Source organism: Dromiciops gliroides, chromosome 3 (genome assembly GCF_019393635.1).
Source record: "Dromiciops gliroides isolate mDroGli1 chromosome 3, mDroGli1.pri, whole genome shotgun sequence".
Classification (NCBI taxonomy): Eukaryota; Metazoa; Chordata; class Mammalia; order Microbiotheria; family Microbiotheriidae; genus Dromiciops; species Dromiciops gliroides.
Genome location: NC_057863.1, coordinates 607757150 through 607774098, shown reverse-complemented (window position 1 = coordinate 607774098; position 16949 = coordinate 607757150). Strand labels below are relative to the sequence as shown.

Here is a 16949-nt window from a genome sequence, read left to right as displayed (position 1 = left end):
TTTAGTCCCTTACAGTGCACAGGATGTCAGAGCTGGGATGACCCTTAGAACACAGGATGTCAGAGCTGGGAGGGCCCTTAGAACCCAGATGTCAGAGCTGGGAAGGCCCTTGGAACCCAGAGTGTCAGAGCTGTTCAGGCCTTAGAGTTCAATTCCAACTTCCTCATTTTACACATGAGAAAAAGCCCAGAGAGCTGAGGTGACTTGGCCAAGGCCATCAACAGAGATTCAGAGTTAGTCTCCTTGGCTGGCCCTCATGTCTTCAGGCTCCTGGTCCAAGGCTCTATATTTCACTGCATTCCCTTTCACATTTGAATAGTACTTTTAATTTGCTGACTCTCCCTTCAGCAGGGACTTGCCCTAGAAATAGGAAAGAATGGCTCAGGAGACGGTCATGGTGAGTGTTCCCTCCCACCTTGGAATGAGCCCTCTGGAGAATTTCTCCCTCTGCCTAGTGTCCATCACAAACATCCCTCTCCCAGGAATATCCAGCATCTAAACCCAATGAAAAAGGAGCTCTTTGCTCCCTCCCCATCCCCCAGGGACACAATAAACTACCCTAGACCTCTCTAAAGCAGGCGTTCCTTCCATAATAAAGGGGATTCTCAGGCATAGAAAGAAAGACTCCTTTGGCCATCAACTAATCCATATCCTAGGTCCCTGTGATGGAGACTTCAGAAGGGATTGTAGAGATATCAAGTCCAACCCTCCCATTTTCGAGATGAAAGAAGTGAAGTCCAGATAAAGGAAATGACTTGATTGTGTCAACAAGTCCCTACTATGTTCCAGGCAATGTGCTAAAGGGAGAAAGGCAAAAGAAGGTTCCTGCCCTCAAGGAACTCACAGTGGATGGGGGAGGGGGGCAAGGGGGCAGCAACATGCAAATAGCTACGTACATATAAGATATATAGAGGGTATGGGGGCAGCTAGGTGAAGCAGTGGATAAAGCACCGGCCTTGGATGCAGGTGGACCTGAGTTCAAATCCAGCCTCAGATACTTGACACTTACTAGCTGTGTGACCCTGGGCAAGTCACTTAACCTCCATTGCCCCGCAAAAACAAAAATAAAAACAAAAAAAGATATATAAAGGATAAATTGACAATAGTCAGCAGAGAAAAGGCACCAGCATGAAGGGGAATGGGGAAAGGCTTCTAGTAGAAGGAGGGATTTAGGCTGGAATTTCGAGGACACCAAGAAGTTGAGGAAAGGAGGGAATGCCTTCTAGGCACTGAGGACGGCCCATGGAAAGTGCTCAGAGTTCGGACAGAGTCTTGTTTGAGGAATTGCAAGGAGAACGAGTTTAAAAGGACCCTAAAAACCAGTATGCCTTTTTGGTAATATGCCTCTCTCTTGTCCTAATGAGGATTTTCAAACCACTTTGATCAGTCACTTGCCCCAGTCAGTATTATAGAAAGAGCCTGACATCCAGACTAGGAAGACTGGCCTTCTGATTCAACCTCTGCCCATGACTGAGCCATGTGATACTGGATAAGTACCTTCCCCTTTATGAACCTCAGTTTGCTTATCTATAAAATGGAAACAATAATTCCTACCCTTGTCTACTTCACTGGGCTCTAGTGAGGATCAAATGAGATAATATATGAGAAAGCACAGTTTAAACTATGAAACAGCATAGAGAGGACAGTTACAGTAATTGGTGGGTTTTTTCATTTTCAACATCTTTGTTTTGATGGGGTTCATATAAAAATTGGCCTCGGACAAGGTGCTACCCCACTATTATCCTGCTATTTTTTTTTCAAGGAAATTGGGGTTAAGTGACTTGCCCAGAGTCACACAGCTAGTAAGTGTCAAGGGTCTGAGGCCAGATTTGAACTCAGGTCCTCCTGACTCCAGGGCTGGTGTTCCATCTACTGTACCATCTAGCTGCCCCTTAACCTTGCCATTATATGTAATGTTCTGCAGACTATCACACAGATGAATAACACGCTTGCTTTTTATAATTGAATTCTATTTCGAAGTTAAGCTCATAATCTATAGGCTCTCTGAAAGAATATTTAGGACAATTCCAGTTGCAGACAGGACAACAGAGATTTATATATATATATATATGTATATGTGTGTGTGTATGTATGTATATATGTGTGTGAATATATGTATATGTATATATACATTATATATATATATATGTATACATATACACACATACTTCACCCTCTTCCCATATTTTCCTATATTTTGAAAGCTAAGTGGTACAATTCGGAGAGAGCTAACATTGGAAGCAAGAAGAACTGAATTCAAATCTTGCCTCAGACTAGATGTTTGACCCTGGGCAAGTCATTCAACCTCTCTCAATGTTAATTTCCCCATCCTGAGAATAGGAATAATAATACGATCTGCCTCACAGGATTGTTTTGAGAACCAAATGAAATGGTATCTTCAAAGCACTTTGAGAACCTTAAAGCACTTTACAAATGCTGAGTTATTATTAGCTATTAATACTCTACATCATTTGGAGGTTATAAATCTTTGGTCTGGGGAAATGAACTCAAACCCCATTCTTAAATGATAATGAAGCATTCATTGTTCTGTCTGGGCAATTGTGGGCAACAGTTCTGTCAGACTGCAGTACAGTCTGTTGAATACTAGCATTGTTATTATTGTTATGATTATTACCTTCTCCAAAATCCCCACTTTCTGCATGGACTATGACTTTTTACTATCACACATCCTTCCCTTCCCGTGCAAAAATATTGGCCTCCTGAGCTCTCCACCCTGAGTGTTTAATGCAGATAAGGCCTAGGCTAGAATGACGGGACCATTTGTTATCAGCCACCAGCACATCTGGTGCCCTGGCTTCACATCAACATGAGCACAGAGGTAACCTACCTCCCTGCCTGCCTACCTGGGAATGTTCAAGACTAAAGGAGAAGGGCCCAGAAACATGTGGGCCTGATGGGTTATCAGATGGTGCTGACAGCCACAAAGAGCAAATTGGTTTGTTTTGTTTTTTAATGTAATCAATTTATAACCTTTACTCAAGTTTCTATATAGTGGGGGTGAGGTGGGGAGGGGGGATGTCATGAAGAGGCCAGGGATCAGTCCATTTATTTTTTAGCCCAGCTTCACTGGGACTTGCAAACTGCAGGTTTGAAACCTAATAAATACTTATAGATTGGGGCAACTAGGTGGGGCAGTGGATAAAGCACTGGCCCTGGATTCAGGAGGACCTGAGTTCAAATCCGACCTCAGACACTTGACACTTACTAGCTGTGTGACCCTGGGCAAGTTACTTAACCCTCGTTGCCTCACAAAAAACAAAACCAAAACCAAAACCACAAATACTTATAGATCAAAAGCTGGAATATTCCTTAGAGACCAGCTCATTCTACCCCCTCATTTGACATATGAGGAAAATGAAGCCTGAAGGGAGTTTAAGCCACTTGCCCAAGCTCCCACAGGTAGTAAATAACAGAGGTAAGATTTGAACTTAAGCCTTCAGATGCAAAAATACATTGCTCTTTCCACTGCACCACACTGCTTCTTGGTAATTATTGGTTGATTGGTTGGACCATTATCATATGCTGCTTTGAATGGTCAGTTATAGCAATCAGTCACCAAATTTTTTTTGGGTGGGGGGACAATGAGAGTTAAGTGACTTGCCCAGGGTCACACAGCTAGTAAGTGTCAAGTGTCTGAGGTCGGATTTGAACTCATGTCCTCCTGAATCCAGGGCCAGTGCTTTATCCACTGCGCTACTTAGCTGCCCCCAAATATTTATTAAATGTTTGCCATATACCAGGCAATGGACATGCTAAGATAAAAAATGAGAGTGTATGGGTATCTTGTCTCCCCAAATGAATTGTAAATTCCTAGAGTGCTCCCCTACTGAGTCTTCTCTTCTTCTGTATCTCCCAGAAGGAATCAGAAACAGAACTAACTCTGGGATCCAGGCATCCAGGCTCCTTACTGCACCCCAATCTATATCCTAATGCATGGCATGATAAACCCTCTTTAACAGAACCACATAAATAGCCTTCATAGCCACACACTGAAAAGAACAGCCTGCACACATTTATCTGACAAGGCTGCTGTGTTAGCCATGGAGGGTGCAGGAAAAATACTTGTTGTGGAACCAGGGTTACAGGTTCTAACCTTGATTCTGCTACAAATCATTTGGGCAGGTAACTTTGCCTCTCCGACACTCAGTTAACTCATCTGTAAAATGAGGGAGTTGGACACATTCTGTGTTATAAGGTGTTTTCTCTATTTAAAGCCTCTCCTGGCTCTGACATTCTCTGTTCTAAGGGCCATCCCGGTTCTGACATTCTGGGTTCTAGGATCCCCTTCCAGCTTTAACATTATTTTTCTAAGTAAGGCCTCTTCCAAACCTGATGTCCTATGTGCTAATGTTCTAAGATTCTTCCCAGCTCTGAGGTACTTAACTGTCCTCACCCCTGGGTAACTATAAAGCATTAATGGTTTCTAAGGACTTACTTGTTCTCCTTCCTTGATGTATTTGCACCTTAGGGCTTATGCCCCTACTGGTCAATGCTCAACCAAAAAGGATGACCTGACTACATTAATGGTTGAATTTCAGGCACCAAGGGTGAGACATTTATAGGCAGTACTTTAGATCCCAGTATGTAAGCCACCCACTGCCTTCCTCTTACCCAGTGTGGTAAAGAGACTGGAAGTTATGGCTCCGCGTTCCTTGTCCTTGGCAGTACTCAGTCCTGGCTCTGAGAGGCACCAGGCCACGGCCACACCAAAGTAGGCCCCAAACACGTGGATCTGCATCATGCTCTGATGTTCTTCCATCTGTAACCCAATCCAGGACACACTTTCAGACCAAGTCTGGTAAACATGTGGTCAATTGTTGCCCTCCCCTGGATTTCTTCCCCTCTTGACTCCTATGCATAGCTCAGCTTGTCTAATGCAAGGAATCATTTCTTTGACTGTTTGGATGCCAAGGTTCTCCCATTCAACAAAGACTTGTTGAAGTGATAAAGAGTGGCCAAAGGGATGCAGGTAAGTAGAAAGAACACTAGCCTAAGGGGGCAGCTAGGTGGTGCAGTGGATAGAGCACCAGCCCTGGAGTCAGGAGTACCTGAGTTCAAATCTGGCCTTAGACACTTGACACTTACTAGCCGTGTAACCTTGGGCAAGTCAATTAACCCCCATTGCCAAGCAAAAACAAAAAAAAGAATACTAGCCTGGACAACAGTGCTGATTCAAGCACCAGCTCAGCTACTCCCTGTGTGAAATTGGCCAAGTCACTTCTCCTCTCTCTTCTGTACATTGGAGCTAATAACTGTACTACTACTACCCACCTGGAGAAACTGGTGTGAGGAAAATGGTTTGGAAACCATCCAACTCTAGAAGAATGTGAGCTTGTGGGAGGCACTTTGAGTCAGGGAGACCTCAGATTGAATCCCGCCTCTGATACTTATCACCCATGTGACCATTGGCATGTCACTGAGAACACACTGTGCCTCAGTTTCCCCATCTGTCAAATGGGATAATAATGACTGAGGTGTCTACTCATAGGATTACTGTGAACCTCAATTGATCGGGGACATCAGTTATTATTATTCCATTTTATAGATGAAGAAACTGAGGTTCAGCGTAATTGGTGACATGCCCACAGTCACACTGACTAGAAATAATGTCAACATTTTGCAGACTTTAAAGTTTGTTAACAGTATCAATAATGGGTGCTTAAAAAAAAAATTCACACGTAATGACCATGCAAAAGAAACCAGACAAAGTGAACAGCAATGTCTGTCTGGACTGACACATCTTCCTGGACTGACCTCAGAAACTACCTCTTCTTTGTCCCCTCCTTCCTTTTTTGTTCTGTATTGCTCTTTTCTTCCTTTCTACAGCATGGTGTCATGGGATAGCATTAGGCTTAGATTTGGAAGACATGAGTTCAAATTCCAACCCTGACACTTACTAGCTATGTGACCATAGACAAGTCACTCAATCTCTCTGAGCTCACTTCCTTATCTGTAAAACAGGGCTAGGAAGACCTACAGCACCTTTCTCACACGGTTGTTTTGTTTTGAGGACAATATGAAAATGCTTTGAAAACCTTAAAGTGTTACATAAATACCATCAGGGCAGCTAGGTGGCGCAGTAGATAAAGCACCAGCCTTGAATTCAGGAGGACCTAAGTTCAAATATGACCTCAGACACTTGACACTTACTAGCTGTGTGACCCTGGGCAAGTCACTTAACCCCAATTACCTAACCCCCCCAAAAGAATATATATATATATATATATACAAATAATATTTTTTTAATTCTTTTCCTCTCTTTTTATTTGTCTTTCTTCATCCTCATAATAGTCTACATCTGTTCCTCTTCAGAGATAGTTCCTCCTAATCACATCTTCCTCTCCCTTTCCCCCCTCTCCTATTCTTTGTCTCTTTCCCTGCTTCCCTCCTCTCTCTAATTCCCTCTTTCCCTTCTTTCTCTCCTCCCTCAGTATTCACTCCTGACTGCCCACACCATAGTAATTAAGTCTATCTTAATGTTTTTTCGTTTACCAAGTCAGTTCTGTAGCTCATTCTTAATTTTAAAATTGGGTTAATGGAACCTTTTACATTTCATAGAATGTTAGAACTTGAAGCGGTCTTAGAATTCAGAAAGAGCTAAAAGGAACCTTAGAACATAGATTGCCAGAAGAAAACAGATTAGAGCTGGAAGGAGCCTTAGAACATAAAATATTGGAAATATAGGATATCAGAGCTGGACATAAACTTAGAACATAGAAGGCTAGAATGGAAAGTGTTGATGTCAGAAGGAATCTTAGAACATAGAATGTCAAGGTTGGAAGGAAACATAAAACATAGGATGCTAGAATGGAAAGAGATTTCAGGACATAAAATATTGGAGCTTAGTCCAAGGACCTTATTTTGCAAATGAAGAAACTGAGACTCCAAGGTAAGGAAGTGACTTATCCAAGGTCACACAATGAGTTAGTGACAGAATAAAACTTGCCAAGTCTTCAAATGCCACTACAGCAAAATCAAGTCTTGTGATAGATGAGGATGAAGGTATTGGAAATCATTTTCCCCTACTCATAAATCAATTCTCCGGATAGACCAGCCCAACACATATTTGCTGCCAAGGCATTTGACCTAAGAAGAAGCAAGGTAGCTACGGTGATGTTTAAAATCTAAATGTGTGGTCGCCTTAAATTAGAAGCTTTAGCACCAGTCTTTGGGCATTAAGAATTTATTAAAGCATACTAGGTATTAGTAAAAAGAGAACATGTGGAGTTTAGAAAGTTAAGAAAAGGCCTATCTAGCCTAGAGCTCCAGCCTGGTCTGGTTCTTCCTCAAGTCCTGCACCAGGAGCCTGCTTCAACCATGAACTCCCCAGCAAACTGAGTGTGGAAGCTTTTTATAGGTCTGGAGCAGAGGTGGTCCTTACACACTGCTTCAAGCTGATTGGTTAGTGTCATCCAAATCCATTGGTTCACTGGACTTGAAGGTGGTCTCCTGTTGAGTAGTTTCTGAGAACAATACCTTCTTAAAGGCCAGTTGGGTGTGGTTACAATCTAATTAACTTTAAGTAGGCTAATCAGCAAAGTTAATCACTCTCACTTAATTCAGTCAGTTTAGATTAATCTCCAGGTGGGGCCTTTGAGTATCTACCAAATCCCATTATTTTCTCACACTACCAAAGACAGCCTGGGACCCTGGAAAGAACCCATTGTTAGGAGCCAGAAGATAAGAGGTTCTGTAGCAGAAGGTGACCTCCTTGAAGGAAGGAACTTTTTTATTTGGGGCTCATATCTCCAATACCTAGAGCAGTACCTAGAACATAATCAACACTTAATAAAAGCATGTCCAATTAAAACTGCATAATCCCAACTCTGCAACTAACTGCTGGCACAACCTTTGGCAAATTGCTTAATAATGATGATTAGGTGATATTTGTCATGTCACTTTAAGATTTACAAAGTACTTTACTGATCCCATCTCATCTGAACCTCACACCAACCCTCTAAGGTAAATATCCCAGAGGTATTATTATCATCCCCATGGTACGGATGAGGAGACTGGGACTCAGAGAGGTTAAGCGACTTGTCCTTGGTCACACAGCTAGGAAGTTTGGGAGGCAGGATCTAAAGCCAGGTTTCCACTGACTTCCAGGTTCAGTGTACTGTCCAATGACACCAAATGGCCTCTTCTCTCCTCTTAAGGCCTCTATTTCTTCGGGTATAAATGCAGAGAGATGGACTAGGAAACCATGAAGGTCCTGTTCAGCTCTAACTTTCTGGGGCTCGGAGTCATACCTTAAGGAAGTCCTGGGTGAGCTTCTTAGTTCCTTGGAAGGCTGTTACTTCCAGCATGGTCATGACTATCAGCTGGATCAAGTTGACTTTGCCCAGGGTGGCCCCAGATGAAATGAGGACAGACATAGTACTCATAGTACCCAGTATGATCCTGAGGAAAATCAAGAGTAAGGATTGAGTTGGGGGCAAGGGTGGGGTGGGAGGACATGACACAAAACAAAGGATGCCCCATCCCAAGTGCCACTGCCTTCATTCTCTGCCCCATGGAGCAGTCTGTCATTCCACAATCACCTATACTCACCCAAGGGCAGTTAGGTGGTGCAGTAGATAGAGCACTGGCCCTGAAATTGGGAGTACTTGACCCTAGACACTTCAAATCTGGCCTCAGACACTTGACATTTACTAGCTGTGTGGCCCTGGGCAAGTCACTTAACCCCCAATTGCCTTAAACATCCAGGGCCATCTCCAGTCGTGTTGATGTATATCTTTCCACTAGACCCAGATGGTTCTGGAGGAGAGAGTGAGGCTGGTGACTTTGCATAGCCCTGCCTCACTTAAATCCAATTCATTGCAAGTCATGGCATCACCTCCCAATGTCATCATCTCCTCTTTAAGAAGGAAGGACAAACAACAACAACAATGACAACAAGAGCAGCAGCAGCAGCACTCACCCATCTGTCACTTTGAAAACATTCTGAATCTCAGGGATTCCCAACCTTTTTTCAGTCCTCACCCCCTTCAGCTTTCCAGTCAACTTTCCCATATGCCCTATTCAACATGAAAGGAAATACCTTCTAGAGTTTATGACACATGTGTGCATAAGAAATCAATTAAGGGGACAGCTAGGTGGCCTAGTGGCTAAATCACCAGCCCTGGATTCAGGAGGACCTGAGTTCAAATCTGGCCTCAGACACTTGACACTTACTAGCTGTGTGACCCTAGACAAGTCACTTAACCATCATTGCCCTGCCCCCTCCAAAATCAATTAAATCCATTTATTTTTCTTCTCCAAGAATATACGAAATATTTTATAACTTCATTAACTGGAAATATTTTCAGAGTTCAAAAATATTTCAATAGCATAATATAACTATTTACCAAATATTCTCCCTTGATAAACTTCCGTTACCCTGTGAGAATGGGAACCCAGGCTCTCTGGGATCATATGATTTACAAACAGTATAAAACCTTGTGTTCTCAAGTTTCATTCAACTATAATAATAATAACAATAATGATAATAACTTGCATTTATATTTTTTAATTTCAAAGCAGTTGACATAGATTCTCTCATTTGATTCTCATAATAACCCTGTGAGGTAAACATTATTATTATCATCTCTATTTTATGTATGAGAAAACTGAGGCAGATAGAGGTTAAGTGACTTGCCCAGGGCCACACAATAAGAGAATTCAAACTCAGATCCTCCTGACTTCAAGTCCAGAACTCCTGACTTAGGCGCTATATGAAATGATATTTGATGAGGCAGTGATGTACTGAGCATTTCAATGGGTCTCTGCTGAGCTGAGGCTGAGCCTCCCTGTCTGCAGGCCCTACTGCTCCACCCAGCCTTTCTGGGGACACAAGCAGGAATCCCTGGGCAGGCCCAGAGCAGGTACCTGTGAATGCTGATGGCGATCTTCCTACTGGTGAAAGAGAACAGGAAGCCATCCAGGATAATGGCCCATTGCACCCCAAGGGCCAGGGTAAAGAGGTTGAAGACCACACTGCTCCAAGTGAATCTCCTCAAGGAGGCCTTAAGGAAGCCCAGGCCAAGCACCGCCATGACATTGATATCCTGGAAGGCTGCTTGGGGAAGGGTGCCAGAGAAGGAGATGGACAAAGGGGAGAGACCGTGTTTCAGTCTAAAGAAATGAATCTTCCTTACCCCTCTTTCCTCAATGCCTCCCCCATGCCCAGAGGCACTAAGTCAGAGGTGTCAAGCTCATTGCCCCCCAAAACTCTGGAGGGCTGACTGAACCAGGTTACAATGCAATTGGAGGGGCAGCTAGGTGGCGTAGTAGATAAAGCCCCGGCCCTGGATTCAGGAGGACCTGAGTTCAAATTCGGCTTCAGACACTTGACACTTACTAGCTGTGTGACCCTGGGCAAGTCACTTAACCCTCATGGTCCGCCAAAAACAAAACAACAACAACAACCAAAAACCAAAAACCAAACCAAAACAAAAACAATGCAATTGGAAACGTTTAACGAAATAAACAAAAAGGCAATAAGACAAAGCTAATGTTAATTTGTGGTTTTCTGAGGCAGTTGATCAGTTTTTATTTAAGTTTAATACCACTGGTCTGTGAGATGGACTGAGGGTGGGGGAAGGGGAAGCAGAGCAAGCAAGTAATCAATCAGCAAGCATCTATTAAGTGTTTACTGGTGCCAGGCTACATGCTGAAAGCTGAGAATTCAAAGAAAAAAGGAAAAAAATAGTCCCTGCCCTCAGGGAGCTTATATTCTTTTTTTTTTTAAATTAATAAAGTATTTTATTTTTTTCTATTACATGTAAAGATAGTTCTTAACTTTTGTTTATACAAACTTTACAATTTCAGATTTTTCTCCCTCCCTCCCCTCCCTCCCCCCTCCCCTAGACAGCAGGTAATCTGATATAGGTTTTATATATATATATATATATATATATATATATATATATATATATATATATATATATATATATATATATATATATATATATATATATACACACACATAATAACATTAATCCTATTTCTGCATTAGTCATGTTATAAGAGAAAAAATCAGAGCAATGATGAAAAACCTCAAAATAGAAAAAAACAACAGCACCAAAAACAAAAGAAATAGTATGGTTCATTCAGCATCTATACTCCACAGTTCTTTTTTTTTTTTCTTGGATTTGGAGATCCTCTTCTATCATGAGTTCCCTGGAACTCTTCTGTACCATTGCATTGGTGAGAAGAATATAGTCCATCACAGTAGATCAACACTCAATGTTGATGATACTGTGTACAATGTTCTTCTGGTTCTGCTCATCTCACTCATCATCAGCTCACGCAAGACCCTCTAGGTTTCTCTGAACTCCTCCTGCTCATCATTTCTTATAGCACAATAGTATTCCATTGTATTCATATACCACAACTTGTCCAGCCATTCCCCAGTTGATGGACACCCCCTCAACTTCCAATTCCCTGCCACCACGTAAAGAGCAGCTATAAATATTGTTGTACATGTGGGTCCCTTTCCCCTTTCCATGATTTCTTTGGGAAAAAGACCCAAAAGTGGTATTGCTGGGTCAAAGGGTATGGACAGCTTTATCGCCCTTTGGGCATAATTCCAAATTGCTCTCCAGAATGGTTGGATCAGTTCACAGCTCCACCAACAATGCATTAGTGTTCCAATTTTCCCACAGCTTCTCCAACATTTATTATTTTCCTTTTTTGTCATTTTAGCCAATCTGATAGGTGTGAGGTGGTACCTCAGAGTTGTTTTAATTTGCATCTCTCTAATCATTAGAGATTTAGAGCATTTTTTCATATGGGAATAGATAGCTTTGGTTTCTTCATCAGAAAACTGCGTGTTCATATCCTTTGACCATTTCTCAATTGGGGAATGACTTGGATTCTTATAAATTTGATTTAGTTCCCTATATATTTTAGAGATGAGGCCTTTATCAGAAGTACTGGCCACAAAAATTGTTTCCCAGGGAGCTTATATTCTAGTGAGGGGAAATGACATTCAAAGGGTGGCACAGTTATAGTAGATGGAAGGTCACCTCAGTAGCCGGGGGGATGAGGAAAGGCCTCCTGGAGAAGGTGTGGTCCTGTAGGAAGCCAGGGACACTAACAGGAGATGAGGAGGTGGAGCACTCCAGGTGTATGTGTGGGGGGAGGGGGGGACTACACTCAGACAGCCTGTGTAAAAGCAAAGAGATAGGACATGGTGTGTGGTGGGAGGAGCCGTGAACAGACCCACGTGACTGGGCCTTAGCGTTCTTGCAGGGCCAAAGTCCTCCCTCAGAGACAACTCGACCCTGAGCCTTCTTTCTGGTCCCTATTGGCCTCAGGTTTGATTGCACCTCGAGGGAGAATTAGAACCAGCATCTAGGTAGACATCAGATTAGAGAAAGAGGGCGCCATAGCTGGCTTTGAAGTAAGAGCTGTGGTTTCCAGCAATGGAGACTAGGGTGGTCATTGGAAGAGAGGAAAGAAGGAGGGGAGACAAATGGATTTAGGGTTCACTCAACTGCTCCCGGCAGCAGCAGCAGTGTTCTAGAAGCCATAATTTTTCTATGGAGCCCAATGGCAAGGTGTGGGAAATGAGGAATAGGAAGTTGGGGCATAAGCTTTTCAAACTGACTCTCATTGGAAGTGGAAATTGAGAACTGAATCGAACCTCCCTGGGTCTCAGTTTCCTAATCTGTTTGTTTTTTTTTTTAGTGAGGCAATTGGGGTTAAGTGACTTGCCCAGGGTCACACTGCTAGTAAGTGTTAAGTGTCTGAGGCCGGATTTGAACTCAGGTACTCCTGACTCCAGGGCTGGTGCTCTATCCACTGCGCCATCTAGCTGCCCAGTTTCCTAATCTGTAAAATGGGATTTAACCAAATGATCTCTAAGGTCCTTTCTAGGCAGTCAATCAACAAGCTTTTATTATTACTATGCACCAAAGTTTGGATATAATGAAAGACAAACAAAAAACAATAGCAAAAAAAAAAAAGCAGGCCCTGATCTCTCTCTCTCTCTCTCTCTCTCTCTCTCTCTTTTTTTTAAAAACAGGCCAATGGAAGTTAAGTGACTTGCCCAGGGTCACACAACTAGTAAGTGTCAAGTGTCTGAGGGTAGATTTGAACTCAGGTCCTCCTGAATCCAGGGCAAGTGCTTTATCCACTGCACCACCTAGCTGCCCCCTGAAGCAGGCCCTAATCTCAAGGACCTCACACAGAAATGATAGCTCTGACATTGTATGTTCTTAGGTTCATTCTAGCTCTGCTCTTCTATGTTTCTGTTTTTAATATTTTATATTCCAAAACTCCTTCTAGCTCTGACATTCAGTGCTCTAAGGTCCCTAACCAGGTCTGACATTCAATGCTCTAAGGTTCCTTAACAAAGTCCTCTCACTATAATTCCATTAGAAGTGTGCCCACCTCAGAGGAAGCATATTAATATGTCAGCCCACCCCCCCCCCAACCCCTGCCCCTTCAGATACTCTGAGTCCCTATTTTGACACCCCTTTGTGGGTACAAAAATTTCAAAAGGGAAAGAAATAACTTTGGAAGGAAACCTCATTCTTACAGGTTCATGTAAATTCCAGGGAAGAAACAAGAGGCAAGAGGAGTTACAAGAATCATTCTGGGTAGGACAATAAAGAGGGCAGGCTCAGCATGGGGAGGGCCTTATCAGGCTCTGCAGCTGTCCCTGCTCTCAGCAGCTGGGCCAGTAAGGACGCCCCCACGGCCCTGCCTGACATCACTGTGGACCCAGTTAGGTGCCTGGCAAAAGCCAGGGATGGGGGATGGGGAGGAGAGGCCTGACTGTGAGTGTTATCCAAGTTCAGTAGGCCCCTGGGGCATCAACCTTCTGTGAACCCGGGAAGGAGAATTTGTTTCTCTCTCCTCCCTTCTGGTGCCTTCTCAGCCTCCCTTCCTGGACCCTTAGAGACCTCAGGCCACGCCCTGGTTAACTGGGCCTTTTCTGTCTCCTGGCATTTGCCAAGGCACCCAACCTCTCTTGCTTTTCTGTCTCTTAATGCAATTGGACCTAACCTGGGTCTCCTCCTTCAGCGCTGTGCCCTGCTTTTCAAGCCAGGCCGATAATGGGCTCAGTACCAAGGTGTCCCTGTGTGATAATGGGCATGAAGGCAACAGCCTGGTGAAAGAAAAACAGCACTGGCCAAGGAACCAGGAGACCTGGGTTCTTTTCCTAGTTTAGGGGCTTGATTTGGAATGAAAGCTTCTGCTCCTCTGTCTGGGCCTTGGTTTCAAGAAGCCCCCCGGGGGAGCGGATAGAGAACTACCAAGAAGCTAAGAAGATCTGCATTCTAATCCCACCACAGATACTTACTAACCACTTGCTTCTGGCCAAGCCACTTAATTTCTCAGCATTCTGGACAATTCTCTTTTATGACAAGTTGCAGAGAAAAAGTGCCCACCAGCAATGAGAAGGGGAGTTCTAGTAGTTCCCTGAATCAATCCCAGTCATGAATGACTTGCATTTAAATGAGGCCTCCTAGTGCCTAAATCCAAACAAAAATGGGATTTCCTGTGGCAGTTTGGGAGGACTGGGTTTTAGGAGCAGGGATTAATCTTGGGTTAGTCCCTTAAATCTTTTTTTTTTGTTTTTTTTTATTTGTTTTGGGGTTTTTTTTAGGCAATTGGGGTTAAGTGACTTGCCCAGGGTCATACACCTAGTAAGTGTCAAGTGTCTGAGGCTGGATTTTAACTCAGGTCCTCCTGAATCCAGGGCTGGTGCTTTATCCACTGTGCCACCTAGCTGCCCCAGTATCAGTTCTAACGTTCTTTGTTTTAACCTTCCATAATCCAACATTTTATGTTCTGGGTATTCTAGGTTCCAAGGTCCTTTCTAAGGCCCTTCCCGGTACCAACAACCTGTTTTTTAACTTCTAAGTTATAAGATCTCCTCTACCTTTGAAATTGTTTTAACATTTGATACTATAAAATTTGGTGTTCTAGCATTCTATGTTCTAAGGTCCCTTCCCACTCTGATATTCCATGTACTAAGGTACCTTCCAGCTCGAACATTATTTTCTAAGGTTCCCCTTTCTCCCACTCCGCTTCGAGTCCTGACATTCTGTATTTTAAGCTTCTAAGTTATAAGGTCATCTCCACCTTCGAAATTCTGTGTTTTAACATTTATTATAAAAATCTATGTTCTAGCATTCTGTATTCTCAGGTCCTTTCCAACTCTGACATTCTACGTTCGAATATTCTATGGTCCAAGGCTCTTTCTGGTGCTGACATTCTTTGTCCTAGTGTTCTACTTTCTAACATTCCACCTTCTAAGACCTCTTCCAATTCAAACAATGTCTGAGACTAGACATTGCGAGTTCTAAAATCCCTTCCATCTCAAATATGCTAGGACTGCTCAGAGGCCCTAATTATTCCTAGGCCTCTCACCCTCTGGGTCCAGGTGCCCTGTCTCTGGCACTTGGCCAAATCAGCAAAGCATCCAGATTCTCTGTGAAACTGATTCTTTTCCCTCACACCACCTGCTGCAAACACTTTGCATGCCGGCAGCTGAGCCCTGGAAATGGTGGCTAATTATGTTTCCCTCCCCACCCCCCCTTCCAGCGTGACTGAGGTATCAAATGCGCCCCATCGTCAGCTCTGCAGCAATTAAATTAATATCACTTTTGTATAAACATTTAACTAGATTCAGTCTTGGTTTTCTCTCCCTGAAGAGTGGAGAAGAGCTCCTTCATTATCACAAACAACTGATAAATACAGGGAGAAGCCTGAAATTTATCTCAATAAAGAAAAGTGGAGCTATCTGTCTTGTTTACTTTGCTTCTCTTACACTCAGAGGAGGACTTTTTGCTGGGTAATAACACCATGCTTCAGAGAGACTCAGCTCAGGACGAGAAAGAGCACTGGACTCAGAGTCCGAAAGCCCAGTCTGGGCTGCTCACTGACTGTACCATGATGGGCAGCTCACACACCATCTCTCTGTGCCTCAGTTTCCACTTCTGTAAAACAGTGGTAGTGATGTTTACACCAGCTCCTTCCCAAGGTCGAGAATGTGAGAATCAAATGAGATGCAGAAGTTCTTTTTAAATTACTGAGCATCAGATTAACCTGAAGAATCATTAGCACCATACGGTAACCTCGAAGTTGGGAAGGACGTCAGAGGTTCATCCTGTCCGACCAACTAAGCAGTGGGAAAGGCCTTGGCTCTGGAGTTTCATCACTGAGGTTCAAATCCTGCTATCTTTGATGCTGAACGAGTCACTTAACCTTCCTCAGATTCACTTTTCCTCATTTGAGAAAGCCTGGTGGCAGCATCATAATTAATTGTCTTCTCATCTGGAAAGGGTTTGTGCTTAAAAGGAGGATAGAGAGGTGCTTTGCGGAGTAGGAGAGATGGACCACCATTAAGGCTAAGGCATGTAGGGCAAACAAGTAAGATGAGTAAGGTGGGAGGGGATTTAGAGCACAGAACATCAGAGCTGGGAGGGCCCTTAAAACACAGGATGTCAGAGCTGGGAGGGCCCTTAGAACACAGGATGTCAGAGCTGGGAGGGCCCTTAGAACACAGGATGTCAAGTCTGGGAGGGCCTTTAGAACTCTGAATGTCAGAGCTGGGATGGCCCTTAGAACACAGATTGTCAAAGCTAAGAGGGCCTTCAGAACTCTGAATGTCAGAGCTGGAAGGGGCCTTAGAACATAGACAAGACTAGGATAGCTGCATCTAGTCCCACCTTTACTAATTCACTTTATGACCTGTGACAAGTCATCCTCCTCCTTCATTTGTAAAATGAGAGGTTTGAAGTAGATGGCCTGCAAAGTTCTTTCTAATTCCAACATTCTATGATCTAAGTTCCTCTACCAGCTCTATCATTTTCTGTGTTCTAAATGTCTGTATTCTAAGGTCCCTTCCAACTCTAGCATGCAACTTGATGGTCAGTGAGCCTTCAGATAACTTTGGGGGAAAAAGAAGGAGCAGGGAATCTCCTTCCCTT

General features: G+C 43.3%; 1 protein-coding gene across 2 annotated transcripts in view; it reads right to left on the bottom strand.

Annotated features, from left to right (window-relative positions):
• Window positions 1–16949, bottom strand: part of RHCE (Rh blood group CcEe antigens) — a 37282-nt gene that overhangs the window by 19864 nt on the left and 469 nt on the right. The window contains exons 2-4 of one of the 2 annotated variants that reach the window (XM_043996382.1): window positions 9889–10078; window positions 8271–8421; window positions 4633–4780 (exon numbers count right to left, since the gene is read on the bottom strand). In XM_043996382.1, coding sequence (XP_043852317.1) covers window positions 4633–4780; window positions 8271–8421; window positions 9889–10078 — 489 coding nt within the window. The remainder of the gene's footprint in view (window positions 1–4632; window positions 4781–8270; window positions 8422–9888; window positions 10079–16949) is intronic. The other variant, XM_043996383.1, reaches the window with a different exon arrangement.